At 42.3% G+C, this 27,509-nt stretch overlaps 1 protein-coding gene across 1 annotated transcript in view; it reads right to left on the reverse strand.

Annotated features, from left to right (window-relative positions):
* CWH43 (cell wall biogenesis 43 C-terminal homolog) overlaps window positions 1-25,183 on the reverse strand; it is a 48,017-nt gene extending 22,834 nt beyond the window's left edge. Inside the window, 8 exon segments of the mRNA XM_007456092.1 lie at window positions 4,462-4,587; window positions 7,313-7,570; window positions 12,715-12,803; window positions 16,239-16,442; window positions 18,578-18,730; window positions 19,317-19,437; window positions 23,328-23,519; window positions 25,141-25,183. Of these exon segments, the coding sequence (XP_007456154.1) occupies window positions 4,462-4,587; window positions 7,313-7,570; window positions 12,715-12,803; window positions 16,239-16,442; window positions 18,578-18,730; window positions 19,317-19,437; window positions 23,328-23,519; window positions 25,141-25,183 (1,186 nt within the window).
* Window positions 25,184-27,509: the final 2,326 nt, after the last annotated feature.

Raw genomic sequence — 27,509 nt, forward strand, 5'->3', positions numbered from 1 at the left:
GGGAAAGAGGTAATATTTGCAGAAATAATGCTGAGAATTTTCCAGAAATGATAAAAAAAAAAAATGACTCTTCAGATTCAAAAAGCCCAAACACTCGCAAGTAAGGGAGGGGCTGGATTCACATCCAGATGTATTACAGTGAAACTCAGAACACCAAAACAAAGAAAAATCTTAAATGCTGCCAGAGAGAAAAGCCACTGTATCTTCAAAAGAGCAAAGATTACACTGATGGCTGACTTCTCAAAAGCAAAAAATGGAAGTCAGACGATAGGGGAATACTAGCTTTCATGTTCTGAGAAAAAAATAACCAACTACTGAAAGAAAGAAATTGAAGGTATAATTTCCAACCTAGAAACAGGAGTAGAGAGGAGAAGGATAAGAAAAAAGGAAAAAGAAAACCCAATCAATGCAAAAGCAAGAAGAAAAAAGAGGAAAAATACACCTAGAGAAAGTAGAAAAAGCAAAAGCAAAGTAAGAGTATGGAAATAAATCATAACACAAGGGAAATCACGACAAAAATAAATTACATTTCAAGTTAAAAGACAAAGATTGACATTCTAGTAAAAGCAAACAATGGAAACAGTAAGGAGATCAGTGGTTGCCAGGGTCTGGAGGAAGGAGGGAAGGATGAATTGGTTGAGCACATTACCATGTTTACAACAGTGAAACTATTCTGTATGATACTGTATAGTGGATAAATGTCATTATACATTTGTCAAAACCCACAGAACACATAAAAAAAAAGAGTGAACTCTAATATAAACTGTGGACTTTAGTGAATAATAATATATCAATATTGGCTCATCAATTGTAACAAATGCACCACAATAATGCAAGATGTTAATAATGGTGGAAACTGAGGAGGTGGGAGTGTGAGCGGATATATGGGAACTCCACACTTTCTGCTCAATTTGTCTGTAAACCTAAAACTGCTCTGAAAAATAAAATCTATTAATTTTTTTTTAAAAAGCAGACAGTCATTGCCATTGGCAGGGGGAAGGAGGGATGAACAGGCAGAGCACAGAGGATTTTTAAGGCAGTGACACTATGCCATATGATATTACAATGGTGGATATATATCATTATACATTCATCAAAAACTACAGAATGTACAACATCAAGAACGAGTCCTGGACTTCCCTGCTGGCACTGTGGTTGGGAGTCCGCTTGCCGATGCAGGGGACATGGGTTCGTGCCCCGGTCCGGGAAGGTCCCACATGCCGCGGAGCGGCTGGGCCCCTGAGCCATGGCCGCTGAGCCTGCGTGTCCAGAGCCTGTGCTCCGCAACGGGAGAGGCCACAACAGTGAGAGGCCCGCATAACGCAAAAAAAAAAAAAGAAAAAAAAGAAGAATGAGTCCTAATGTAAACAAAGGGCTTTGGGTGGTAGTCCTGTTTCATTATAGGTTCATCAGTTGTGGTAGGGCATGTCACTAGCAGGGAAGGCTGTGTATAAGTGGGCTCAGAGGGTCCTATGGGAAATCTCTGTACTTTCTGCTCAATTCTACTGTGAACCAAAAATGGGTCCAAAAAATAAAGCTTGTTTTGGAAAATCATACAAAGCTATCTAAACAACTTTGAATAAGTTGTTCCAAGTGCCTCAATTTGATGAATGAATTAAATAATTTAATAATAATAGTAATAATAAAGACAAAGATTATCAGGACTAAAAACAAACAAACAAAAGCCGCCAGATCCTGATTTCAAGGGACAGACCTAAAGTATAAGCATACAAAAAATATGGGCTTCCCTGGCGGCGCAGTGGTTGAGAGTCCGCCTGCGGATGCAGGGGACACGGGTTCGCGCCCCAGTCCAGGAGGATCCCAATCCCACATGCCGCGGAGCAGCTGGGCCCGTGAGCCATGGCTGTTGAGCCATGGCCGTTGAGCCTGCACGGCCAGAGCCTGTGCTCTGCAGCGGGAGAGGCCACAACAGTGAGAGGCCCGCGTACTGCCAAAAAAAATAATACAAAAAAAAAAAATAAACTAAATTAAAAATTTTCCCCTAAATTTTAATATAACTTTTTCAAATTATGATGGAACATATATGAAAGTGTTTATATAATGATCTTACTGCTTCATGACATTTCCTTTAGAAATATATTAAAATTTTATTTAGCTTCTTAATTGTTTTTTAGCTCTTTACACCATAAGATTCTGTCTTCTCTAGTAAAGCCTCAAGTCATTGACGGTAGAGACCAGATTTTGTATATCTTTGTATTCTACATAATGCTATGGAGTTATGCAGTATGTTGTATCCTAATACACAATCTGCAAATGTTACACATTCAATAAACATTTTTATTTAATCTAGTATATTTTGAGATGAGTCAGACTGAATAGTAAACTAATTTCATGCCTGAGTTTCCAGCTCATCAATATTCCAAACATTAACATATTAAATCTCCCAAAAAAGAACAAGAGATGAAATAAATGGTCTCAACAATTACAACAAAATATTTTGGAAATCCTACCTGTTAAATCTACATTAGAAGTGAAACAAAACTAATACTGAGTATTTATGGTTGAAAAAACACAATATCAGAGATTTGCTTTAAAGTATTTTACCAAAAAATATATGGAAGATAGGTATTAACAACATTAGCAAATGTTAATAATTGTTGGAACTGGTTTAAGGGTACATGAGGGTTCATCATAGTCTTTAATCTCATATGTCTGAAAATTTATGTTTCATAATAAAATGCTTTTTTAACATCTTTATTGGAGTATAATTGCTTTACAGTGTTGTATTAGTTTCTGCTGAATAACAAAGTGAATCAGCTATCTGCATACGTATATCCCCATATCCCCTCCCTCTTGCGTCTCCCTCCCACCCTCCCTATCCCACCCCTCTAGGTGGTCACAAAGCATCAAGCTGATCTCCCTGTGCTATGCAGCTGCTTCCCACTAGCTATCTATTTTACATTTGGTAGTGTATATATGTCAATGCCACTCTCTCTTCATCCCAGCTTACACTCCTCCACTCCATGTCTTCAAGTCCATTCTCTACATCTGTGTCTTTATTCCTGTCCTGCCCTTAGGTTCATCAGAACCTTTTTTTTTTTTTTTTTTTTTTTTTTAGATTCCATATATATGTGTTAGCATACGGTATTTGTTTTTCTCTTTCTCACTTACTTCACTCTTTATGACAGACTCTAGGTCCATCCACCTCACTACAAATAACTCAATTTCGCTTCTTTTACTTACATTCCCACCAACAGTGCAAGAGGGTTCCCTTTTCTCCACACCATCTCCAGCACTTATTGTTTGTAGATTTTTTGATGATGGCCATTCTGACTGGTGTGAGGTGATACCTCATGGTAGTTTTGCTCTGCATTTCTCCAATGATTTGTGATGTTGAGCATCTTTTCATGTGTTTGTTGGAGAAATGTCTATTTAGGTCTTCTGCCCATTTTTGGATTGGGTTGTTTGGTTTTTTGATATTGAGCTGCATGAGCTGCTTGTATATTTTGGAGCTTAATCCTTTGTCAGTTGCTTCATTTGCAAATATTTTCTCCCATTCTGAGGGTTGTCTTTTGGTCTTGTTTATGGTTTCCTTTGCTGTGCAAAAGCTTTTAAGTTTCATTAGGTCCCATTTGTTTATTTTTGTTTTTATTTCCATTTCTGTAGGAGGTGGGTCAAAAAGGATCTTGCTGTGATTTATGTCATAGAGTATTCTGCCTATGCTTTCCTCTAAGCGTTTTATAGTTTCTGGCCTTACATTTAGGTCTTTAATCCATTTTGAGTTTACTTTTGTGTATGGTGCTAGGAAGTGTTCTAATTTCATTCTTTTACATGTAGCTGTCCAGTTTTCCCAGCACCACTTCTTGAAGAGGCTGTCTTTTCTCCATTGTATACTCTTGCCTCCTTTATCAAAGATAAGGTGACCATATGTGCGTGGGTTTATCTCTGAGCTTTCTATCCTGTTCCATTGATCTATATTTTTGTGTGTGTGCCAGTACTATACTGTATTTTTTTTTTTTTAGAGTTTTTTTTGTTTTTGTTTTCAAATTTTATTTATTGGTTTTTGGCTGCACTGGGTCTTTGTTGCTGTGTGCGAGTTTTCTCTAGTTGTGAAGCTGGGGCTACTCTTTGTTGTGGTGCACAGGTTTCTCATCACGGTGGCTTCTCGTTGCAGAGCACGGGCTCTAGGCGTGTGGGCGTCAGTTGTTGTGGCATGCAGGCTCAGTAGTTGTGGCTCGCGGGCTCTAGAGTGCAGGCTCAGTAGTTGTGGTGCACGGGCTTAGTTGGTCTGCGGCATGTGGGATCTTCCCAGACCAGGGCTCGAACCCGTGTCCCCTGCATTGGCAGGTGGATTCTTAACCACTGCGTCACCAGGGAAGTCCCCATACTGTCTTGATTACTGTAGCTTTGTAGTATAGTCTGAAGTCCAGGAACTTCAACATAATAAAGGCCATATATGATAATAAAATGCTTTTAAAAAGGAAGCAAAACTACACTCACCAAGTTTCATGTATTTTCCACTCTCTCTGAAAAGCATTTTAGGACTGTTTTTTGTTTGAAGATGAAAATCAAGGCTTTTCTTGGGACCAAATAGCATATTCAGTCCAATAATTTGCATCACTGTCACTGTTAAAAAAAGAAAGATGAATATATATATATATATATTCTACATATATAGATAAAACAATATTACTTAGTTATATCAATAGAATAATGTTGGTACAAGCAATGTATTTATTTATTTATTTATTTATGGCTGTGTTGGGTCTTCATTTCTGTGCATGGGCTTTCTCTAGTTGTGGCAAGTGGGGGTCACTCTTCATCGCGGTGCGCAGGCCTCTCACTATCGCGGCCTCTGTTGTTGCGGAGCACAGGCTCCAGACGCGCAGGCTCAGTAATTGTGGCTCACGGGCCCAGTTGCTCCATGGCATGTGGGATCTTCCCAGACCAGGGCTCGAACCTGTGTCGTCTGCATTGGCAGGCAGATTCTCAACCACTGCGCCACCAGGGAAGCCCGAAAGATGAATATATTACATTCTAATCCAAAAATCCTTCTAATGGTAAATTTCAGGAGCCTCGACTTCATTTAAATGGATATATCCTGAAAAATCAGTTACTGAGTTATCTCAGTACCTAAGTAATTACTCCAGTATTACTTTTGATAATTAGGATGATCATAAGAAATCAGGTAAGGTTCTAGAAATTATGCTTTACATTAAAAAAACCCAAACTTTTTCTGATGAGGGGTTTCTTTGAATTTCCCGAGTGTTTCCTAGTTGTTAGGTTGGTAATAAGTGTCGGTCACTGACTGTTGGTCATGCAGGGAAGGGTGGGGAGAAGAGAAAGCAGCCTTCTGGACTGCCTTAGGGACTCAGTCTTCTCCACTGAAGGGACCACAGGCACCGAGTTGAGGAGCACAAGAGGAAGATTTGTAGGTTCTTAATACGGCAGCGTTTGTGGCAACAGTTCTGGCCTGGATTGTGGGTCCGCACAGAGGATGCATGCTGGAATTCACACTGGGCCAAGAAAGATGAGCTTAACTGGGGTGCATTCCAATGTAGCTTACACGTGAAGTCTACATACTTCTAACGTTGTATATAATGAGAATGGAAACAGAGGTATGGTTGAACAATATATAAATTAGAGAATGTCAAGTAAAAGTTATGCTTAGGTGGAAGGCTAAAAAAAAAAAAGTTATGTGCAGTTTCCAGGAAATAGCAAGAGAAACCTAGACAATACATCTATATCTAGTTTCTGATCTAATACAGATTCTTTTCAATCATTATTCAAAGCTACTCTGAACATTACTAATGTTCCTTAGATTTTGTGGCCTTACCGACATAATGTCACTCTTACTAAAAAGAATTCTTAGTTGTTTGAAGCTGGAATAAAGCACGATTTCTGCAATTCCATTAAGTAGCGAGAAGGAACTAAAAATACCCTTCATTCATAATATTCTGAAGAAAGAAATATATGCTTAGAATGGCTCTTACTTTCATTCATTTGCTCCACATGGCAGACCCCCAAACAAACTGGAGTAAGAAAAAAGCAGGGCATTGGATAGGAAGACAGAGCAGGAGAGAGTACACACACACACACCTGAAAGAAATCAGAAGAAATACAAAGTTCGCAAAGCCAATTATCGCAGAGGAAATGCAGCAATGTATGTCTCTGATCAGCTGACAGCCTGGATGTCCCACCAGAAATTGCAAATCCTCAAAAGTTTTTAAATATATCTCACAGAATTGAAAAATACCTCTTCCAAATCAGCCTGTCCTGACAGATGTCTAGCTCATAGAGGAGAAAAGTTTATGTGAAAATGTACAGGGTGATTGGATATATTCCAAGGGCACAAGGGGGAACTGCAGACAAACATAAGCAGAAGCCCAGACTTTTGTGCAGCACTTACCCCAGCTGTAACCCCCTAAGAATCTGTCTAATCTGATGTGTGGTATCTCCCCCACTACACGGAAGCTCCAGGTGGGTAGGACCCTATGTCTCTTAAATACCCTATACCTGGCACTGTGCCTGGACCATAGTAGGTGCACAATAATTTTTTAATGAATAAATGAACAAATGGAAAAATGTCTGAACAAACAAGAACTGAATCCCTATTAACATGTTTTGTCTCCTCAGTTTTTCAAAGATTTTATCCTGGAGGCTCTGGACATGTTTTACTTAAACTAAAATGACAGGCAGTATTTGATCTGTGTCTGCTTGGTACACATCAGTAATTTCACTATTGCCAGAAGACAATTTCTGAAATATTAAACTGAACTAAGTTTATGCTATTTTAATTTTGGTACGTAAGTTCATAACCACTGAAATGGAAGCTATGTACTCTATGATTTGAGAATTTACCATTTACACTAAGATTCACATATGAAAAAATCTTTTGGTAAAAAGAGGGTAAATAAAAACCATACATAAAATTCAGGGGAACCAAAAAGAAATCACACTTCCTATATATATTTACAAGCCTACCACCAAAATAGCAATGTGAGCACCATGCTCATATTTTTTCCTTACATATCATACAATATGGGGTTATGGGGACCTCTTTTATAACTTATTACGGATTAAACTTGTTTTTTTCACAGCTATTCACTTCCAAGGCCTTTGCAGTAATAAATATTACTGAAGCTCGTTAATGAATTAAGAAATTTCTTTTTAAATAGTAATTTAGACATTCCTCCAGGTTTTTTTTTTTTAACCAAGAGAGTCTATTTCAATAAGAAAGGCAAGATCATCCTATTTATCTTAATCGGTCATGTAAAGTGCTAAATCCTAGTCAGTCCTGAAGGGAATTTTTGAGTAGTTACTTGAATCCAGACCTTTCACATGTACTCACCCAAAAGCACATCAGATCTTTCTCTAGCATACACACCTCCTGGGACAAATTTAAAAGCTGTGCACCATGCACAGAAAAATACTTCTAGAAGATAAAATATCATGGCAGTGGTCATGGCTTTCCCAGGGCCTGACCCTGAGCTGATAAGGTGTCCAAGCACTTGAGGCCACATGGACGCTGTGAAGAGGGCAAGCACACAGCCAGAGACAGCGGCTGCCCACGTGGGCAGGTAAAGGAGACCCACAGCCGAGGTCGCTCCTGTTTGTGAGAGAGAGAAGGAAAAACAATCAGACAGGAAAGTAGTAATAGTCTCTTCCATTTTCTTAAAAAAAAAAAAAAAAGGAATAATAAGCTTATAGGACGACCGACTTATAGCTATTTAGAGCCAGAAGGGACCTTAGGGCCATTCTGGTTCAGTTTCTAGACTGGTGAGAAACTAAGGTCTTGGCAAGGTTAACATGCTTTGCTCAAGGTCATGCAGCTAGTTACCTGCACAACTGGAGGTGGAATGTGGGTCCAGTAAATCTCAGTCCAGTGCTATTTCTTCAGGAAGAACAGCAGGAGAGAAGAAGGCATTTTTAGTTTATTTGTGTTAAGATCTTCATAGCAAACACTGGGAAAAAAAAAAAAAGGAAATTACCTGTAATACCAAAATTTGTTAATTTAATTTAACCAGCCAGATCTAGGACATTAGAAAACATGTAGAGTCACGTTTGTAGAACATTTTTGTTAAGAAACTTTCTAAAGGAGTTTAAATGCTGCCCCTCGTCCCACAATATATAAGTTGACTTTACCAACACCATAGCCCCCACAAAGAAGCTGTGACTGAGACTGCATTTGTGGACTCACTGCTTTACAGTTCTGCAGACAGTTCATTCATTCACACAACAGCCTCGGAGGTGTTGGGGGCTGTGCAAGCTGCCTGGTCCACAGCAGGGACTTAGTAAATGTCTGCTAATTCGTTGAGCCAAATCTGAGGGAATATAACATTTCTCCATAGTCCTGTGAAATCCGCTTTGAGACAGCAGCACAGCAGGGCTGCTTAAAGCACCCCATTTTAGAGCTATCAATATAACACCTTTGCAGAGAATATGACATCCTCTAGACACTGGACATTTCAGTCAATGTTGTATTAACAGGGAGCCACCATTCAAGTATGTCTACAGCAGCCTCCTAACTGCTTGCGGCAAGAACCCCGGGGAATAGGATCCAGCCAGCTTCTTAGTGCCCCATGGCGCTCACCCGTCAGTAAATTCTACTTGCACCATCACAGGACAATGCCATGTGACTGCCTATTCCTCCCCACTTCAAAAACAACCCACAGATTTTAACTCCATAGTTAGACCTTCAAAATCTTAGATCCAGGGCTTCCCTGGTGGCGCAGTGGTTGAGAGTCTGCCTGCCGATGCAGGGGACGCGGGTTCGTGCCCTGGTCCAGGAAGATCCCACATGCCGCGGAGCGGCTGGGCCCGTGAGCCATGGCCACTGAGCCTGCGCGTCCGGAGCCTGTGCTCCGCAACGGGAGAGGCCACAGCAGTGAGAGGCCCGTGTACCGCAAAAAAAAAAAAAAAAAAATCTTAGATCCAACAACAATTATTTTAATGACAAAAGTTTTTTTCATTTTGAAATGAACAAACATAATGCCTATTCACTGCAGAAATTTTAAAAATACAGAACTGTGAACAAGCAATTAAGGATCACCTAGGACTGAGATGAGATGATCCCAGCTAATACGCCTATGTATTTCCCCTATGTCTTTTTCTGTGTATATGAATAAGTATTTTTACATAAATGGAATCGTACCACATATTGAGGATTATATTCTGCTTTTTGTGGGACATTATATCAAGAACATGTTTATCGTGTTATTAATGTTTTTCTTCTAAAACATGTTTATGTACGTACACTCTTGCACTGGATAAACAGACACAAAAATAAGCAACCATTTTCCTATTCTTGGCCATTTAGGAAGTTTCTGACACTGTGAGGAACATCTTTCTTTGTCAATTAATCTCTTACTACACCTCTGATTATTTCCTTAAAATAATTCTTAAAAAGATTCTTAGGGGCTTCCCTGGTGGCGCAGTGGTTGAGAGTCTGCCTGCCGATGCAGGGGACACAGGTTCGTGTCCCGGTCCGCAAAGATCCCACATGCCGTGGAGCAACTGGGCCTGTGAGCCATGGCTGCTGAGCCCGCGCGTCTGGAGCCTGCGCTCCACAACGGGAGAGGCCACAACAGTGAGAGGCCCACGTACAGCAAAAAAAAAAAAAACAAAAAAAAAAACAAAAAGATTCTTAGACGTACAACTACTATGTCAAGAGGCAAAAGCATTTTAAGGAGTCAATACTTGTGGTCAACTGCCTTCCCGGGAGATTATACCAGTTCTCACTTCCTCCAGGAACTCTGCCAGAAGTCCAAAAGGTGAGCCTTTTGAACCCTGCCAAAAGCATTTCTTTTTAAAAATCTTTATCAAATTAATAATTAAGTCATAGCATATTTTGATTTTCATTTATGTGATTATTAGGGAGAGGGAATTTTTCCCGTTTACCAGCTTATAATGACTATTTTTCAAAAGAATGAGTCCTAGTTTGATATTTTAATCTAGATATCAAAATGACTTTGCTGTCTGTCTTACTACAAAGAATTATCTGAAGAGAAAGAAAACATCTCTTCAAATTTCCCTCGACTGTGACCACTTTCATTTTTAATTTAGTTTCTATTTTTAAACAGGCTACATATTTTTAAATCCACTAAAACTGTACTTTTTTTTAATTATTTTTTTTTATTTTTGGCTGCATTGGGTCTTCGTTGTTGCACACGGGCTTTCTCTAGTTGCCACGAGTGGTGGCTACTCTTCGGTGAGGTGCACGTGCTTCTCATCGCGGTGGCTTCTCTTGTTGTGGAGCACGGGCTGTAGGCACGTGGGCTTCAGTAGTTGTGGCGCATGGGCTCAGTAGTTGTGGCTCGCAGGATCTAGAGCACAGGCTCAGTAGTTGTGGTGCACGGGCTTAGTTGCTCCATGGCATGTGGGATCTTCCCCGACCAGGGCTCGAACCCACGTCCCCTTCATTGGCAGGTGGATTCTTAACCACTGTGCCACCAGGGAAGCCCCTAAAATTGCATTTTTAAATAGATTATAAATTCAATCCAAACTCTGAAAGGTAAAAAGAGTCCCTCTGTCCCCTGTCACCTATTAGTTCCCCTAGTGAAGGCCAACAATGTTAGCATTTTCTTCTGCATCCTCCCAGAGATAGTCTGTGCACAGGAAGAAAAATGCATGTGTGTGCATTTCCCTTTTTGTACACCAGTGGTAGCATATGATACACCGTTACTTTACCTTTTTCTCTTAACTATACAGCTTAACTATTTTTTGTTTGAGACTGAGTCCTCCCAAATAATCCCCCCCAGATCTTTACAACATCTAAGACACCAAGCAGAATTCATGGTAATTGAATATTCCAATGATATTTATAGTAACTAACATGTTCACTTTAAACAGATCAAGTTTCTCATACAATAAAACTGTAAGCACACTGTATAGTACACTGGGGTCCTATCAGTACATTTAGTACATTTATGTCTTTTTAAATAGAACTTTGATTTTACTAATTTAATTGCCATCAAGATCTAAAGTTCCCGTATCTTTGCATTTGGGAAATTCTATTGGTCACTTCCATAATTAATTTCATACTGGGACCCAGTTGGGACTTTAACTGTACAATGAAAAAATATGGTTTCTTTTTCTGCATTCTGCTTTATGAGGTGTTTTCCAGAGACGAATCACAGTGAAAAGTGGGCACCGTCTCTAGATAATTGTGAGCTCCTACTTAATTCAGGTGAGCAGACCATCAGAGAGGGAGATGGAGCTCACAAATTACGGCCCTGCTTTCCTCTCTACTGCAAACAGCCCATTAGAAGCCCTAAATCTGCTTGCCCCTAGGGCCTTTTATTTCATACTTCAGAGAGACAGTCAAAGTAAATTAGGTTTAACTCTGGAGGCTATGTTTACTTATCTGGGGAAATAAGCACAAGCATAAAACAACAAGTTCACAGCTTTTCTGTTCTTTATGTTTCTGTGGACCTCAGTGTTCCCATGTTTGAAATGAAGGTGCTAATTACCTGCCCAATAAGCCTTTTGCTCCTATTCCATAAGAAAAAGCATGATATAAATGCTGCACAACTTTCAATGTATTTCATGTTCATTTTCCTAATTGCATAGAGATTAAGAAGCTGTACATGCTCACTGCACAATCCGCATTTACAAAGTTACCTGGCCATTTTTGCGCAGAATCTCAGGAGGCATTTCTCTGATGAGAAGAAAGGTTCCTCCTGCATTATATTCACACAAGCATCCCCATATGGGATGTCTACCCGAAAATACACAAGCAAGTAAAAATAGCTCAACATGACCGCAACCGTTTGGTCACACAGCTCCAGGAGGATGACGACCTGGTTAACCTTAGGAATTAAGCAGCCTATTTGGATGACATACACGTCTTCATGCAAGGATGATGGCATTGAGGATGCACAGAAACGTATGTACGAGGTTATTTAACCCTCATCTTCCATTACCGTTACGTGTAGTCTCACAAACCCACGCCCAGCCTCTAGTACAAAACTCTGAATCACCTGCTGAATTAAAATGCATAAGGACATCCCTCCTCACAGAAACCAAACACAGTATTTGCCCTGTCACAGAGCGGGAATTTTTTTATTTAACACTAAAACTGACTCTCACCATTCCTGCCTTTTAAGGGGAAGGGAGCAGAGTGGCATAATTCAGTTTCAGTCACAGTAATGGAATGGTCATAATCATAAAAATAAGTAGATTGCTCCAGAAATATGATCGTCTCCATTGATATTCTATATTCCTGAAGGGTGTGAATGGGCAGAGAGGGTCCAAGCCTTTGAATAAGCAAACATGGACCCCAAGCTAGGTAGAGGAGTGAGGGCCAAAACTGTTACACACGAAAGAGAAAGGGAAAGTGAGCTTCATTATCGAGTCCCAAAGGAAGGTATTCCTGAAAACAGAGAAGCGTTTGGAGAGCAGAAGAGGTCTGGCAAAGTGGCAATGTCTGACCTTCCATCTCCTCAGACTGTCAGTAAAACTGTTCCTGACATCTGTGCGTGGATAAGTCATTTAGGAGGCGGGGGGACAGTACATCAGCACAGTCGGGGGATAAGACAGCTAAAGAGGAGAGGGAAAGTGAAGGAGGAGAAAGCAGGGACCTGGAACCAGTAGTCCCTGGTAACCGTGGTGACATCTGGGTTTTAGTGGCTGGGCTTGGGGGGGCTATCCCACCGGGCAACAGCACATGTATGGTCATCTCCTTCCACTCCAGGGGCACATGGAGTAAACTGGACAACTGCAAGTAAATTGTTCTGTAGGGAAACCACACACCTGTCATCCACCAGGTTAAACTGGAACCAGGAAACCACGAACAAGGCGAAAGCATCAATCCACTCGCCAAGCCCAGCAGAACTGCACCTCTGTAAAAAAATGACGCGTTATAGGACATCTGACATTGTTACTACTCCATTGGCCCAAATATAAAACAGATATGTATCTCCTACCTCTAGGCACATCCAAGAGATAATATGAGTGTGAAACAACCAGTGAGATAATGAAAGCCCACTGGGAACCAATATTATATACATTCAGAACACTGACATAAAAGCACCTCTGACTTGAGATAAACGATATCTGCAGTCTTTCATGGTCAGTGTAAACACAGTACTTGAGTTTTCTCAGACTATTAAATTATAGTTCATACTGGCCACGTGACATTTTAAATGACTCTGCCAAAGATAAAAAGAAAAAGACACTGGGAATAGTTTCTATTTAGTGTGCCTCTTTTCACTCTTTTCTCAACCTCAGTACTGCTTTTATCAATAGTCTCTGCCTGGGCTTCCCTGGTGGCGCAGTGGTTGAGAGTCCGCCTGCCGATGCAGGGGACACGGGTTCGTGCCCCAGTCCGGGAAGATCCCACATGCCGCGGAGCCGCTGGGCCCGTGAGCCATGCCGCTGAGCCTGCGCGTCCGGAGCCTGTGCTCCTCAACGGGAGAGGCCACAACAGTGAGAGGCCCGTGTACCAAACACACACACAAAAAATAGTCTCTGCCTTCCTGAGACTGATGTGAGTTTGGTAAATAATTAATAGTTGTGTGTTTTTAAAAACAACCACAAACTATTTCATTCTTTTGCTACTTTGGCAAAAACTTGGAGGAGGAGGAAAAAATAGAATTTAAACTTTAGGGGAAAATCCAGCAGCAATAAAAGCTACAACATGGCACTCAGTAAAATAGCTGTAATATAAATAAACTAAAAAACATAGTACTTACTACATACCAGGCACTGTTTGAAGATTTTTACATATATTACCTCATCTAACACTCACAAGTCTGTAGGTAAATGCGATAATTATCCCCATTTTGCAGAGGAGGACACTGGGGGAAAGAGCACTAAGAAACCTGCCACAGATTGTACACAGTCGCCCACGTAGGACTAGAATCCAAAAAAGCCCCACCAGCTCTAGAGTGAGGCTCTCAGTCGCTCTCCTGCCTATCCCCACCTTCTAAGGTTAAGGGTGGTCCTGGGTCTACAGAAGAGAGAAAAGGCTGGCGAGGACACTGTGGATCATTGTCTATCCCCAAGTCAACCACAAATGCTTATGAGGACCTACTGTGTGCCAGGCTCTGTTCTAGGGGCTTGGGACGCATCAGTGAACAAAGATCCCTTTCCTTCATGCACTCACATTCCAGTGGGGGAGAGGGCCTTGTGAATCACAAAGGAAGATGAAGTACACTGTTTCCAAAACCTACCTGACCTAAAAGAGGTTTGGGTTTTGCTTGTTTATTCTCTCAGATTACCCATTAACATCTCAAGAAACCAGTGTTCCACACAACACAATTTGGGAAATGCTGGTCTCAGGCGGTGCATCTCCATCTTCAATGTGTCACTCCAGCATACAAAATCATAAAATGAAAACACTCATTTTAAAGGTGAGTAAAAAACAAGGCCAGGGATGTCAGGTGACTGGTCCAAAGTTGAATGGTGAATTGCTGTCAGCCAACCAGGACTCTAGTCCTCAAGACTGGCCTCGGATTCCTGGTCCAGTTCTCCTGTCTCTCTTCCTCACGTCTTATGCTTGTTTTCATGGGAGCTTTGGAAATGAAGCTTTAACACCTAAGAATAAACTCCCTCCCTCCCCCTCTCTTCTTCTGTGCCTTTCTTCCTTCTCTCCCCTCCTCCCAAATATGCCAGAGCATCCAAGATTGCAAAGATATAGACTCTGGATGAGATCACATATGTACACTTCCTAGCTCAGGGCCGGACACAGAGGAACTCATAAATATTAGTTCCTTTTCCCATTCCCGGCCCTCAAAGAGTTTAGCGTCTAGAAAGGATGAAGGACATAAAATAACTGTAGTATAAACAATTTGCAATACAGAATAATAATAAGAGATGTACAAGGGGGTGGGGGTGGGATGGGCATTCAAGGTATTCTGTGGGATAACCAGAGAAGACTTCACAGAGGAGATGCATGACCTGGGTTTTGAAGGGTGAGTAAGAGCTTGCCGAGACATCAAGGCAGAGAAGGTAGCCTAGACACGGGGAAGAGCACGTACATACACATGGGGGGCTGGGACAATGTGGCACCTCTAGGGAGCTGAAAGTGATTTCAGCCCAGGTGAAGCCTGGGGATAAGGCAGGGAGCATCTTCAAAACATTAAGTGAGGCTGAGGGTGCAAATCCTCTCTCATATGACCTGGTTTGGGGGAGAAAAACTGCTGAAAGGTTTTAAGCAAAAGAGTGATGGAGTAGGTGTACATTTTAGAGATCTCACTCTCAGGGTGGAGATGGCCACACTGCACAGAGGCCATTAGAAGACCAGAGCAGTAGCCTGATGAAAGATGGGAGGATCCACTAAGGAGATATGGTGGGGGATGGCGAGGGAGGGACAGATGCTTTAAGAGAAGTATTAGAATCGACTGGACTTAATACCAAGTGAGATGCAGCAAACGAGGAAGACACACAATTCGAAGATGACTCCTGGTTTCCAGCTTAGGCGGTAGAGGGACAGACAGAGTAAACCAAGGCCCGGAGGAGGAAGGCCATGTCTGGGTAGTGAAAACTACTGAGCCAGACTTGGACACACTGCATGTGAGACAACTGTGGGATGTGCCCAGACATCCTCTGGGGAAAGAGCCAGTGTGTCTCCATATGTGGGAATTTCAGCGCTTTAGGAGAAAACAGACATCTGAGGCAGATGTTTTAAGGGTTCCTCCCATCTTTTTATGTGAAAGGCTGGACCTGGCCATGGGAGAAAAGAGGTGTCAGGAAGAGTAGAGAGAGGGTCAGTGAGGACCAAGCACAGGAACCAGCACTTAAGCTCAAGACTGCTAACTCCTTGGGAGCCCCATGGCTGGAACAAGTCCCAAAGTACAGAGGATGCAGAGCTCCCCCAGGCTTCCCTCCTTTACAGAGATTAAAGCTCTCTGCCTTGCTGCCAACCTGGTCTCTCATCAAGGCCCTCTGGTCTCGTCCTACCCAGTGCCCAAAACTGTAATAGGGGGATCTGGAGGAAATGCCATGCTTTCCCTGCCACTGAGAACACTCTTCTTGGCAGGAATTCCTCAGCGTGCCCATGCAGGAGCTCCCAGGACCTCTCACTTAGCCGTGCACAATCCTCAGTCCTCCCTCATCTACCTCCCAGCAATCCTTCAGCACTGCGGGAAATACCCCTCCAGCTCCGTCATCTCCAGAGTAGATCCAGTACTCTCCTACTGCAGTAATGTCATGTTTCTGACATCTAGGGAAAGCGGAATACGAAACATCTGGCTGGCGCAGGTCTACCTGCTCAGAGGAGGAATTTCTTCAACAATACTAGCCAATTTCTGGATTGCTTCCAAACCCAAACTCACCCAAATGGGTTAGGATCTGGCCCTGGATGGGGATGCCCACTCACTGCCCATCTGGAAACAAGAAAGATCTCTCCAAATATCCAGTGGGTAAGGAACATGACACTGCCAAAGGCAGCCCCTTCCAACAACCAGTTCGGTCTAGAAGCCATCACCCTGGCTGCCTCACCAGACCTCTTCCCCTCAGGTCTACAGCAGGCACCATCCAGAATGAAAAATGGAAAAGGATCAGTTACATGGAAATTTACCCTCTATATTTAACAGAATGGTACCTGGCTTCAAGGAGCTTACTTCAGAAGAGGTGATGAGACCCAGTCCAAAGCAGAATGTGCTGGGAGGTAGTCAGTGGGAGAGGTTATTTCCTCTAAATAAATAAATAAAGTAAATAATGAAGTAAATAAATGAAGTAAATAAATTTTACTTCATTAAAGTGAAATTAACAGTATGAGCTAAAATATATGTACGAAAAGTGAAAGGTATGTTCAAGGAACAAATGCAGTCCACCTTGAGTGGAACACTTTCAGAATATCAGGCTGCTTCTCCCCAGAAGAACAGGGCTCTCATCTAACCCTCTGTGTCCCCGGAGTGATAACAGTGCATCGCCTGAGCAGTTACCATGGGCCAGGCCCTATGCCCAGCCCTTTACATGAACTCATTTAATCTTCACAACCACTTTACGAGGTAGGCTCTATTACTAATCCCATTTCACAGATTATAAAACTGAGGCTCAGAGAAAACAAGTAACTTGCCCAAGATCATACAGCTGGTAAAGAGAACTTAGGCAGCACCTGTGTACTTTACTATACTATACTTCCCGGGACTGTTTAACCACGAGGTCTCAGTGTGTTGCATTAATGACTTCACATACAGAAATGTAACAACTGGAGAAAATGCCGACAGGAGAATTTCTTTGTAGGAACAGACAGCCTGCTGGGTAGATGCTTCATGACACTGAGAAGCCCTCTCCAGGACAGAAAGAAAACTTCGGGTCTGCCTGTGAAGGTGACAGGCCGATTTCACAAAGAGGAAGAAAGCCATTCTGCCAATAAAGGAGTGAGGGGAAGGAGAAGCAGAGCTGAAAGCTACAGGGATGAGGGAGAGAAGATGTGAAGACGGGATGCCAGGGCCTGGAGGCTAGGAGACAGTCTTTGGAGAAGAGAGAAGCCTAAGCTGAATTTGCTGATTAACACTGCTCATACTATGGTGGGTGACCCTCCCCCAAGACCCAGCAAATCTTCAACAAAGCTAGCCCCAAAAATGCCTGGGATGATCAGACATCCTGGGGAAGCTGGTGGGGAGTCAAGTTTTGTAAATGGGGCACAGTGCAAAAACAGGAAGGGACCAACAACTGGGTCACATAAATTTAAAACAGAGGTGAGAAAGAAGAAAACTCCAGTCGGGGAATGTAAGCGATTCCCTGAATCCAGATCCTTATCAGGCTGTACCTGTGAAATTTGCTGCCTGAGTTTCTACTTCACGTTAGCGATCTATGAAATAGAAAACATATACTAGGGCACTAGACCGAGTTCTAAATGTTCTAATTAATATCAATGTCCCTCGACCAATTTACGTGCATGATGTTCCCTTGTTCTCACTAACCCCACTTCATGCCAAAATTGGGGCCAAGGGGGAATTATACAAGCCCTTTGTCCATGGTGAGCCAAACCCTCTAAACTTCCATTAATCTGTGAGATTTCTCCTTGTATTTACAAAAGAACAGCGACTCACTGAGAGTTACACACAAAGCCAGGAGCAAGTTATGTAGAAGCTAGTAACACTTGTCCCTTCTTTTCAGAAGAGTCTCGAGTTAGCATGTGAAGCAAATGTCCAAGTTTGTTTGTCAGCTCCAGACAGGTGATCTGAAAGGTGGTATGAATATGTAGAATTTCCTTTCTTTTTAAATTTCATATTTGGAGCTTAAATATCTTCAGAGTTGGGCCCGGGGCGGGGCGGGAACAAAAGCAAAAAAACAAACAAACCAAAAAAAACCCCAAACAAACCCATGCAGTTCCCACAGTCCTCGTCCTGGAAAGTCCTGTCCAGAGGGAAAGAGGAGGAAGACAGAGCTGAAAGCCAGCAGGGAGTATGAGGCCTGGGTCTACTCTCGCACTCCCCGCTGAGACAAGGCAGAGATGGATCGCTATTGTCACCCTCTATGCTGGTGAGGAAAAGGTGCCCTCTGCTTAGGTAAGAGTCCACTACCCGCGCTGGCTACTCTTGCAGAGGGAGAAAAAAGTAGAAATGGAGATAGAGTGCAGAAAGACTAGTTTTATCTTTCCAAGATGTGTTACGTTCAGACAAGAAAGAGAAAATCCCTAAATAAACTGGGCCTACACTTACCTGTGTAAATGTGATCGAGTGTGGTGACGGTACTTAATGTCAGTATCACTCTGTTGGACATCTGATAAGTCCAGACTGGGTTCAGTGAAGTGTACCGAATGCGGAGAACAACAATAAGAATCTGTCCTAAAATGAATCCCCAGATTCTGAAGTACCTGTAAGTACAGAAGTATTTTTAACAACTTTTTTTTTTTTTTTTTTGCGGTACGTGGGCCTCTCACTGTTGTGGCCTCTCCCGTTGCGGAGCACAGGCTCCGGACGCGCAGGCTCAGCGGCCACGGCTCACGGGCCCAGCCTCTCCGCGGCATGTGGGATCCTCCCGGACCGGGGCACGAACCTGCGTCCCCTGCATCGGCAGGCGGACTCTCAACCACTGCGCCACCAGGGAAGCCCTTTAACAACTTTTTATGTGGTTTCAACGTACTATGTCCATCGTGAAATTCACAGTATCATAGAAGGAGTATATGAGGTAGTCTTGTTGGTAATCTACATGACTTAGCCTTGTTGGCACATGAATTAGCTTTTGTAGAGCCCGTTACCTAGGCAACTTGTTATAATGCCTTCATTCTCACAACGTTATTGAGACTGATGGCAAATATTCACATCCCGATTTTGTGAAAAGTGAGACTTCTACAAGGCCTTATGCAAGGTAAATACTGTATCTTGCAGCTCCTGGTCCCAACCTTCCCTTTGGTAATTGACCACATTTTTTTGTCTGTAGGTACAAGATATGAACCATACCTTTGCAAACCACTTCCTGTCCACCATGCCACGGCTTGCACTACCAGTGAGGAAGACAGACCGAGCGTGAGGACCACGAGCTGAAGTTTGGCATTTGGAGCCTGGAACGAGGCTATGCTGCCTGCAAATGAAGGAGAGCTAAACATTTCTGGCAATCATGCATTGGTATTCGATGATCTGCATTTGATAACTGCTGTGTCTGATACCATGGTTACACTCGGGAAGGTAGAATTAATATATAATTATCTGCGTGCATAAATCTTTTTGAAAATTTTTACTGAGATATCATTCATACCATAAATTCACTCTGCTAAAGTGTATGATTCAATGGTTCTTAATACATTCACAAAGTTGTGCAGCTCTTACCACTATCTAATTCCAGAACATTTTCATCACCCCAGGAAGAAACCTGTGCCCATTAGCAGTCCCTTCCTTTCCTCCTCTTCCCCCCAACCCCAACCCCCAGCCCCCAGCAATCACTTCTCTACTTCCTATCTGTATGGATTTTTCCTATTCTGGATATTTCATATAAATGAAATGATAAAATATGCAGCTTTCTGTGACTGGGTTTTTTTCACTTAGCATAATGTTTTCGACGTTCACCCATGTTGATGGGCCTAGAGACTATCATACTAAGTGAAGTAAGCCAAAAGGAGAAAGACAAATATATGATACTACTTATATGTGGAATCTTACAAAAAAAAAAAAAAAGATACAAATGAACTTATTTGCAAAAGAGAAAGAGATTCACAGATATAGAAAACAAACATATGGTTACCGATGGGAAAAGTAAGTGGGGGGGACAATTAGGAGGTTGGGATTAACATATACACACTACTATATATAAAATAGATAACCAACAAGGACCTATTGTATAGCACAGGGAACTATTCTCAGTATTTTGTAATAACCTATAGGGAAAAAGAACCTGAAAAATATATTATATTATATTATATACAAAGCTGAATCACTGTCTGTATACCTGAAACTAACATGACATTGTAAACCAATTAAACTTCAATAAAATCTTTTTTAAAAAAGGTCCATGCATGTAGTACCATGTATCAGTGCTTCATTCCTTTTTATGGCTAAATAATATCCCATGGCATGGATATACTGCCTTTTGTTTATCCATTCATCAGTTGATGGGCATCTGGGTTGTTTCTACTTTTTGGCTATTATGAATAATGCTGTTATGAACATTTGTGTACCAGGTCTTATGTGAACATATGTTTCCATTTTTCTTGGGTCTATACCAAGGAGTGGAGGTGTTGGGTCATATGACAACTATGTTTAACATCTTGAGGAACTGCCAAACTGTTTTCCAAATCAGCTGCACCATTTTACATTTCCACCAGCAGTGTGTGAGTGTTTCAATTTCTTCATATCCTTGTCAACACTTATTGTCTATGTTTTTGAACATAGCCATTTTAGTGGGTCAAGATATTTAAGGTCAAAAATAACCTAAATCACTGGTAGTATGAACTAGCTTAATAGTTAACTATATAGTAATCAACCTAAAATATCTGAGGTGTCAGCGATGAGACAGCACGGAACACTCAGATCTTCCTTGTAGTTATGTAAGAATGCCTTAGGACTCTGTAAAAACAAAGTTGTTTTTATGTAAGAATGCCTTAGGACTCTGTAAAAACAAAGTTGTTTCCTTTCCTTAAGAAGCATCTGAAAAGGGAGTTTTAAGGCAAATCATGGCTTACTTCAGCCTCTCTTTAGCATCAGCAAAGCTCAATGGCTACCTGGAAGAGCATCTGACAAAAACTGGTTTCTTCATCCTCAACTCAGAGTCACTTTCCTACCCACTCCCCTTTCTCAAATACAATTCTACCTCTACTCAAGGTGACTCTGGGTTTTTAGGGAAGAAGCAGATGAAAGGGGAGCAACAAGAAACATCTCAAATCCCATACCCCCCATCAAAGTTATTTCCTATTACATTATAGCCTCCAGAAGTTCCTGGGCCAGAACTGGACTCAAAAATAAAAAACTGTCCCAGTAACTGTTCGGTGGGTGGCTTTGTAGGTAAAGCTGCCACAGGCGGCATTGAGCAAAGGCAGCGAAAAAGGGCCACTGAGGAGATCCCTCTCATAAAGCCAACCAAGGAGTGTGATGAGGCCATCGTCATTCATAGAAGGATTCTGTAAGCCAAGGCCGGCTTAACTCAGTTACTATATACACTCAAAAAGAAGAAACTTTCATTTCTATTATTTCTAGAGCTGAAAATTTCATGGTTATTTCATTCCTATAGACATCATCTCTTAAAAGGATGCATTTTCCAGCAGTCTTGACCACTGCTATTTCTGAGCTCTAGACCTTTGTGGGTAACCACATAACTCACTACACTCACTAACCACGTTTTGCCTTCTTTAGGGACTGATGCACAGAAAAACAGAAGGCAATTCCCCAGTGATTCCTGTCACTGTTTCTGAAAAAAGTCAAGTGACTGTTCCTAGACAGAAGATATACACAGCGTGGCTCAAGAACAAATGCCACTTGGAAAACTCAGAGAAACCAACTGTGTTATAGCAGAAGGGCAAGACAGGCAGACTTTTCAGCTACAGATTCCACCAGACTGGAGTCTGGTGTTTTTGCTTTTTAAAACCTTTTCTCCATGACCTCACCTTACTTTTTTTTACTACTAATACTTCTCCAAGGTCTCTCAATATTTATTAATGTTAATAACCTCAAGTGTTTGTGATAGTAAGTGTACATTTTCTAATTGCTGGGTTTTGGCAATGTGACGTACTGAAATTCAGAATTCAAAAGCTACAAAAGGTATACAGTGCAAAGTTTCCCTTTCATACCTGTGTCTAGGTACCAAATTTTTCACCTTGGAAGCCACTAAAATGGTATCAGGTTTTAAAAAAATACTTCTAGACCTATTTAATGCATGTCCAATTAATTATTAAATATATTTTCATCTAACCTATTTTACCCAAATGCTAGTATTCTGCACATACTGTTTAGCGCTTCTTTTTTCCCACTTAACAACATATTTTGAAGAACATTCCATTTCCTTACAGAAATGTTCTCATTCTCTAATATAGCTGCATAGTATTCTATAGTACTCCAAGTTTTATAACCATAACATTTAACCTAACCTATCCCATATAGATGACATATAGGTTGTTTCTAACATTATTATTATAAACATTGCTGCAACGATTAAAGAACCTTTTATTTTTATCATTTTACGCATATGTGAGTTTATCTATAGGATATACTCCCAGAAGTGGGATTGCTGAGTGAAAGATACATATTTATCCTTTTGATAAACAATGCTAGCTGATCCTTTGCAGAAGTTGTGACACTTTACAGCTCTGCCAGCAATGTGTAAGTGCCTGCTTTCCCACGCTTACAACAGTGTTGTCAGAGTTTGTACTTTGCCAACCTGATATGTGAGACTGTCTATGCATATATGTGTGTGTGTGTATGATTTGTATTCTATACATTTTAGTATCTTTTTAAGAACCAGTTATATTTCCTTTCCAGTAAACTGATCATATCCTTTGCCTTCTCTTCTATTGAACTATTGGTCCTTTTTTATTATTGATTTGTAAGAACTCCATATATTAATGAAATTAGCCCTCTGACTGGAAGAGCTGCAATAGCTGTCCTAATCTGTTGATTGCCTTTGCTTAACATGGTGTTCATCATGCATAATTTTCATATTTTTAGGCAGTATCATTTAACAACTTTTTAATGGCTTCGGAGTTTTGTGTCATAGTTGGAAAAAATATGTTCAAGAGTTAAGCTGTTCTCCAAGGTACCTTTCCCCGCTGCATCTCAGTGATCCTGAAGCTCTTCCAAACTGACGGAAAAGTTAAACATGTAAATATGCTGACTCTTGGTCTAGACTTCCAATTCTAGTAGTAAGAGAAAGAGAAACCTTTTATTTTTTATTTAATCATTTAGCATTCAAAGAACAGTCTACATATTTTCACTTGATTTTTAACTAAAAACAAAAAAACAACTTAAGGAATCACTTTTAAATCTTACCAATGGTAATTATCCGCAGCCGGGCTACTATCCACTTCTTGTTAACCGATTTCCAGACAGGAGTAATTGTGAGGAATAATGGAGAAAGAAATGCTATGGCAAAAGCTTCAAGCCCAGTGAGTTCTAGTGTTTGCAGGGGAAAGTAATAGATCATTGGTCCCTGGCCATCGCAGAGAGACCAAGAAACATATCCTAGGGAAAACAAAAGTTTTTAAGAGAGAGAGAAAGTATAACTTTCTCATTGTTTCAAACAGTAGCCCTTCCCTCCACTAAAACTCCTCCGGCCAGCCGCCCTCCTTCATGACCCTGGCCTTAACTGGGTTCCAGTAACAGAATTCCTCCCCTTTCCTGTCAGGCCCAGAATGAGAATGGCTCAACATCCCTTGCTTGTCCCTTTAACCTCGTTCATACCTCCCGTAGGTAGGTAGTCCCTTTATTAAAGGCTCTTCATTTGGACCATCTAGGTTAAATCTGGTTTCCTTTCAGGACCCTGATTGATAAAATTTCCTTAACTAAATCGACCCTTCTTTAATGAGAAATATCGTGAAAATCAAAAAGAGTAACAAACGGCAGAACTCCTTCCTCCCACTCCAGACTACAGCCAAAGGCACGTTAGTTAGGAAATAATCATTTTCTTGTGAGCAAACTATTTTAAACCTAACCCTTAGGAGACAGTGTAGAGTAGTGGAAAACCCAGATTTGACATTACTTTCACAGCTGCCAACTACTGACTGCGTAATCTTATACAATGATGATAATTAACCAATGGGCAGTTACCATGTGCTAGGCTCTGTGCTAAGTATTCACCCTGATCTCTCTTCCTCTGCATCCTATGAAATTGACATTATTTCTACTCCCCTCTTACAAATGCAAAATCAAACAACAAAAACTCCTTAGACGCAGAAAGTTAAGTAATTGCCTAAGGTCACAAAAGTGGCAAATGGCAGAGTGAACTTAAAACCGAGCCGTCTGGTTCCAAACCATCCTTAACCACCGAAAGCAGTACTTTTAACCACCTCGCAGTTATTAAGATTAAAAAAGATTAAGTACACACAGTACCTAGCACCCTAGGTACTCACTGAATGTAATTCGCTGTACATCGCGTACTTGTGAGATACAGACTGGGCCAAAAAATGAGCCCCGCCCCCCAGCCCGAGCATTACCAGCTCCCAGAAAATCAAGTTCTTAGGAAGGCACCCCTCCCCTTCATCGTGAACAGCGAGATGCTAGCAATCTCCTGAACGTTTGTCTGGCAATTCTGATTTCAACCATAAAACTCCGACAATATTACAATAATAATTGTTCTTGGGACTTTTTGCAAAGCTGCTAAGTGAGCACATGGGACTCGAGTTCGACGTTTTCCGCCAAATATTCAAATGTGCAGCCACTACCCAAGGCCACTTGTGAGGGGTCAACCCAGGCGGTAGCCACCGCGCTGAGTGCTCACCTACAGCTACCGGGGGAAACGGGTGCCCCTTTCCTTCTGAAAGGTAAAGTTCGGTGCTGAAATTTATTCAGTTAAACTTAAAGATCACGGGTGAGGGGACTAGGGGTTGGTACCAGCTTCGCGGTTCAAGGCCGACAGGTGAAGTCGGGCCCCTTGGGCGCAACACCAGGGTGGCGTGGGAGCTCTCTCTCTCTCTCAATTCCTCCAGCAGCAGAAGTTGCCAGGGGACGATAAGCATCTCTATTCCGGGCACCAAGCGCGCGTTTCTCCCTCCAGGAGCTCAGCCAACCCCCCCCCGAGCACCGCGGCTCCGGGCAGGGCCGGGGGAGCGGACCGGCGAATGCGCGGCGGGCGACCTCGGCTTACCCAGGAGGCTCTCCAGGAGCACTTCTCTCCACAGCGAGGGCATGGCCGAGGCCCGGAGCGGCGCCGCCGAGGGAAGCCGCGCGGTCCGCACACCCGCCGCACCGCGCCGGCCGCCGAGTCCTCCGGGGTCGGTGTCCATGCCTCGGGCTCTCGTCGAGTCTGGAGCCTCGCCCCGGCCGCCCGCCTACCCGCAAGCCGCGCCCAGGCGAGGGTGGGGCCCTCTGCCCCCGCCCCGTCCCATCCAGCGCCGCCCTCCCGGCCCCACAGCCTCTGCGCGGCCCGCGGTCCCGTGCCACCGCCTCCGCCGGCGCCACCGCCTCCTACGACGCCACCGCGCAGCGAGCGGGACCCGGGGGCCTCCGACCTGCCGCCCAGAAGAAACCAGGTGGCTGGGCTTGCCGGCAGAGCGGCCCCGGGGATGGCGCGCTGCGAGCGCGCAAGAGGACGGCATCATTGCAACTCTGCACCCGCGGTGCCCTTTAAACGAGGCCCAGGGGCGCGTTGCGAGGGTAAGGCTAAAACGCACGTGGGGAGCCTGAGCTGCCAGGGGCTCTAGCGCCTTCGGCGAGCAGGTGCGAACAGGACCTTGGCGTTCCTAAGGCCTGGGCGACGCTCTCAGGCGAGCGGGCACCTGCGATGGCCAGGTGTGCGCTTCTCCTTCTCAGCTTTGGTAGTAAACAAATCGCGTTCTGGGAAGGCGGTTGAAAATTTCTAGAGATTACAGATTTTTCTATGGCTTTTAGAGACGTCGCAACACTTGCTCAGGGGAGAGAAAACCAGTGATGGCAGTGGAAGTTCTGCCTTCCTCCACTTTATGGATAATGATCTTTGAGAGTGCCCGTCCCTGAGGAGAAAGGGAGAGACGTTCTAACTAACAATGGAGCGAGTGAACTAAGCCAGTTATTTCTCATTCAAATATTACCACACCCCAGGATGTTTTGAGTTTTTTAGAACCTTCTCAAACAATTTATTTTAATTCGCTTTAATTTTTTTGGAACAGTTTGTCATTTACCACTTTCGGAAGGTTTGCTCTGAAATTAAACAAATAATGATGGATTGCCTAAAAGTGTAAATCAGTTAAGAGCAGTTTTGAGCAAAGAGTTCCAGATCACTTAATTACTTACTAGTACTCATTGTCACCAGATAGAGATCAATTGAATAGAATTGAGAGTCTGGAAATAAACCCTCTCATTTAGGTGCAAATGATTTTCAACAAACTTGCCAAAACAATTACGTAAGGGAAGGGGTGGTCTCAACAAATGGATTTAGAACAATTGAAATTCCACGGGGAAAAGGGTAAATCGGACCCCCCCCAAATGTCACACCGTATAAAAAAATTAACTCAAAATGGATCAAAGACTTAAATGTAAGAGATGAAACTATAAAAATCTTAAAACATAGGAGTAACTCTTCATGATCGTTAGTTAGATTATGGATTCTTAGATACAACAGCAAAAGCACAAATGACAAAAGAAATAATAAATAAATTGGACTTCATCAAAACTAAAAGCTTTTGTGCTTCAAAGGACACAGTCCAAGAAAGTGAAAAGACAATGCACAGAATGGGAGAAAATATTTTATAATTATACATCTGGTAAGGAACTGGTATCTGGAATATATATTTTTAAAAATTACAACTCAGGGACTTGCCTGGTGGCACAGTGGTTAAGAATCTGCCTGCCAATTCAGGGGACACATGTTCGAGCCCTGGTCCAAGAAGATCCCACATGCCGTGGAGCAACAAAGCCTGTGCACCACAACTACTGAGCCTGCGTGCCACAACTACTGAAGCCCGCGTGCCTAGAGCCTGCGATCCTCAACAAGAGAAGCCACCGCAATGAGAAGCCCGCACACCTCAACAAAGAGTAGCCCCCGCTCACCACAACTAGAGAAAGCCCGTGCACGGCAACAAAGACCCAATGCGGCCAAAAATTAATAAATAAAAATTATTTTAAAAACTAAATAAAATAAAATAAAATTACAACTCAGTAATACTCACTTTAAAGATGAACAAAGGATTTGATAGGCCTTTTTCCAAAGAACATCTACAAGTAGCCAATAAGCAAAGTATATTCAGGAAAGTATATTCAATATCATTTCATTAGGGAAATACAAATCAAAACCACAATGAGATACCACTTCACACTCACTAAATGGCTATAATCAAAAAAGTCAGATAATAACAAGGGTTGGCAAAGACGTGGGAAAAGTGGAAAACTCCTACATTGCTGATGGGCATGTAAAGTGGTGTAGCCACTTTGGAAAACAATCTGGTAGTTCTTCAAATGATTAAACAGAGTTACCATATGACCGATCAATTCTACTCCTAGGAGTATATACCCAAGAGAAATGAAAACATAGAGAATTTG

This window comes from Lipotes vexillifer, unplaced genomic scaffold (assembly GCF_000442215.2).
Source record: "Lipotes vexillifer unplaced genomic scaffold, Lipotes_vexillifer_v1.1 scaffold42, whole genome shotgun sequence".
Classification (NCBI taxonomy): Eukaryota; Metazoa; Chordata; class Mammalia; order Artiodactyla; family Lipotidae; genus Lipotes; species Lipotes vexillifer.